This window comes from Salmo salar, chromosome ssa16, assembly GCF_905237065.1.
Source record: "Salmo salar chromosome ssa16, Ssal_v3.1, whole genome shotgun sequence".
Lineage (NCBI taxonomy): Eukaryota > Metazoa > Chordata > Actinopteri > Salmoniformes > Salmonidae > Salmo > Salmo salar.
Window position 1 is genome coordinate 48709248 of NC_059457.1, and position 3409 is coordinate 48712656.

The 3409-nt window shown below is 39.9% G+C and overlaps 1 protein-coding gene across 1 annotated transcript; it reads left to right on the forward strand.

Annotated features, from left to right (window-relative positions):
- Nucleotides 1-842: 842 nt before the first annotated feature.
- uts2d (urotensin 2 domain containing) lies at nucleotides 843-2963 on the forward strand. The gene is made up of 5 exons (XM_014149649.2): nucleotides 843-1119; nucleotides 1659-1763; nucleotides 1904-1941; nucleotides 2215-2302; nucleotides 2463-2963. The coding sequence occupies exons 1-5, from the start codon at nucleotides 1020-1022 to the stop codon at nucleotides 2486-2488; spliced, it is 357 nt and encodes a 118-aa protein (XP_014005124.1). The 5' UTR covers nucleotides 843-1019; the 3' UTR covers nucleotides 2489-2963.
- Nucleotides 2964-3409: the final 446 nt, after the last annotated feature.

Sequence of the window (3409 nt, forward strand, 5' to 3'; positions counted from 1 at the left end):
CTGTCCTCTCCCGTAAATAATAGGTGATTGACAACTTCCTCACTCTGCTGGCTTTGTATATGTCACGTTGATGAAGGGCCTCTGGCCCCAGATCTGTCAGCCCAAACTGGTCTCATAGTATTTCGTATTATTCTGTATGTACGGAAGAGACGCTCCATTTATTATGATATGTTAGGTTTCGTATGGTATGTATTAATTTGTGGATGTCCACCACCCATTTCGTATGATATGTTACAAATGACAATTCCTATTATAGGTTACGAATTAGCAAAACGTACAATATAATATGAATTTGCGAAACATACACGATGTTACAAATTTGCAAAATGTACACTATGTTACAAATTTGCTAAACATATAATATGTTATGAATTCTATCTAGGTGGCTAGGTGGCTAACGTTAGCTAGCTGGCTAATGTTAGCTAGGCTAGGGGTTAAGGTAGGGTTAGGGTTAGCTAAAAGGGTTAAGGTTAGGGAAAGGTTAGCTAAAAGGGTTAGGGTTAGGGGAAGGGTTAGCTAATATGCTAAGTAGTTACAAAGTAGCTAAAAAGTAGTAAGTAGTTGAAAAGTTGCTAAAATGCTGATGTTGTCCATGATGAGATTTGAACTCGCAACCTTTGGGTTCATAGACAGTCGAGTTATACACCTACCCATCCACCCCGACCAACCATCATATTTAGTTTCTGCCTTAAGTAACCATCTGTCTTATGTAACCATACCAAACATAACATATACTAATTTGAGTGTCCCTGATTTACATTTACTATCTTACGTCTAGTCTATGAGTCCAGGCTGGTCAGCCACTACAACATCCCTCTTGCAAAGGACAGTGGTCCATTGACGAAATCGAAGGTGGCTACCTATTGATTGAGAGCACCGGGGGCTGAGCCCCCGTCTCCTCCTTCCACGTCAGACAGGATAAAAGTATGGTTGGGATGGACCAAAGGCAGTAGATCCTTTGGGCAGGTTGAGAACCAGCTGATACTTGAACACTTCTTTGGGACAGTTGCTTCATTGTCATGGACAGGACTGTCTCTGTGAACTACTGGCTGGGACTGCTAGCCTTCCTGCTCCTACAAGGGGTAGTCAGTGTGGAGGGCAGAAGCATCTTCAACCCTGGTGAGTCTGCTGGCTTGGTGAATGTTCTAGCTTGTTGCACGTACTAGCTGGCTTATTTGAGGCATAGACTACCTGACGATGTCTGAGGATGCAACCATGGGCTCCTTTCCATCACTGGCTTGCATGCACTGTTAGTTGTTTATACTTTTTGTCAAAATGTAGCCATGAGAAAGATCTCCTGGTGAATAATTAGTGCAAATTGCACACAAGATGTGCAACAGGTAGTTTCAATAGTTGTTACATTTGACAAGCCATTCATCATGCATATATGAATAATTTAATTATTGACGAGCTCAGAAAATGCATTGTCATGCAGAACATTATTCAATAGTTCCGAATTATATGTAAAGAGGATGAATATGTTACTGGTATTATGCGGCAAGCAAATTACATTATTTTGCTTGCCAATTCAATTGTTCTTCTAAAAATACTCTGAATACTACATTTGTGGAGTTTTAAGTGAATATTGTGTAATTCTAGATTAATTTTCAAGTTGTTTATAGTAATCACAGATGTATTGTCATTTCCCACATATTCAGGAAACCATGTGTATCAGCCAAGGGAAGGCACAGATGGCCAGAACAAGATTCTAGCATTTCTACTACATAAAAGCTTAGAACCTGTTGAAAGAAATTACGCTTTAGGTAAGGCATTTACAGTATAGCAGCACACAAATATCACTAACAGTCTCAATGTTGATCATGTATAATATTGCACATGGATTGACCAAGTGTTTCTTGGGTTTGCCTTCTGTCATGATGTTATCCGATTTTCTTCTCTGCAGGTTTACATTTGGACAACAAACTAGCAGAGTTGGAGGAGGTAAGTCATTAATGCGTTTTTGTTACGTACAGTAAAATATTAGATGTGCAGTCATACCAGTATTTATTTTCCTCAGCAGATAAAATACTTTTTAGGCAGGGTTTATGAGACGAATAGATAAACATAGTTATCTTTGACTGAGGTACTTTGTACATTCTCAGGATAATTATCTCTGGATGTCATCTTTGTATGATTCACCAGCAAAAGGCACCTTCCATAGAAACAAACACAGTGTTCCTTTGACCGCCTGTAACCAGTGTTCTTTACTTACAGCTAGAGGCTTTGAAGGAGGGCTTGGAGCTGGAGAGGGAGCTCTCATCCAGCGTATTAGCAGAGGACAAGTCCATACCGAGGAAAAGGGGTGAGTGCACTTTTCTTATTGATGATTGTTGATGATGGCAATCATTTTCAAGTCACAACATATTTTATTTACTGTAGTGGACTTAGTTTTAAAACAAAATGATATTCCTCCATCTAATAGTTCAAGAGAGACTGAACAGTGTTTTTCTCTGTGTCCACAGATTGTTTCTGGAAGTACTGTGTATGACAGCCTAAGGGAGAGAAACTCTACTGAGTCCTGGTGCATCACCCTAACCCTCCAAAGCCTTAAGACTCAACACGCTCACAGACATCAACACAACTCCCCATTTCCATCACCAACTATTGAAATGTTGTAACATAACTAATGCACTCATCGCACATTGTACTGCTGAAGTCGTCATGACTCGGGCCTACTAGCATGACTAGGGTATACTAGCATGACTAGGGCATACTAGCATTTCTCTAAGACGGAGAGTGTTGTTGTCTTAACCAAAGATCTGCTGGCAAAGGCCTTGGTCCATAAAGTTTCCATACCCAGAGGAACCGCCCTCTTCTCAAAACGTTGACTTTGTCTTCCCCTAGTGGTAAATGGGGGCAGTGGTGCAATTCATTTTACTTTCCATAGTCAAATATTATAAAGTATTGCTTTTTGAATGTGTTACTGTTTCCTACATTGAATAAATAATATATTATCATGCTAACCTTTGTCTTGGCTGCGTGTGTAATTGGAATTTCAGGAAGAGAGACTGGGAACTGAGTCAGGTCGGGTCAGCTTCACTGATAGGGCTCTATCTGAATCATACACACAGATAGATCCTAGTGGATGGAGGCCTCTGGGAAACCAGTCAGTCTGTGCCATCAGCTACACTGCCACCAAGTACTAAGTCATGTTTTGCAGAGGGGTCAAATACTTATTTCCCTCATTAAAATGCAAATCAATTTATAACATTTTTGACATGTGTTTTTCTGGATTTTTTTGTTGTTATTCTGTCTCTCACTGTTCAAATAAACCTACCATTAAAATTATAGACTGATCCTTTCTTTGTCAGTGGGCAAACGTACAAAATCAGCAGGGGGATCAAATACTTTTCTGGGTGATTAAAATATTGACTGGCTTTCATCAAGCTGCCCACTCAAGAAAAAGCTT

Bases quoted from the DNA above. Each gene is read 5' to 3' on its own strand.
- uts2d (XM_014149649.2), top strand. From the start codon at position 1,020: ATGGACAGGACTGTCTCTGTGAACTACTGGCTGGGACTGCTAGCCTTC. The intron at 1,942-2,214 runs GTAAGTCATTAA...CTTTACTTACAG, and splicing joins AACTAGCAGAGTTGGAGGAG to CTAGAGGCTTTGAAGGAGGG. The intron at 2,303-2,462 runs GTGAGTGCACTT...CTGTGTCCACAG, and splicing joins GTCCATACCGAGGAAAAGGG to ATTGTTTCTGGAAGTACTGT.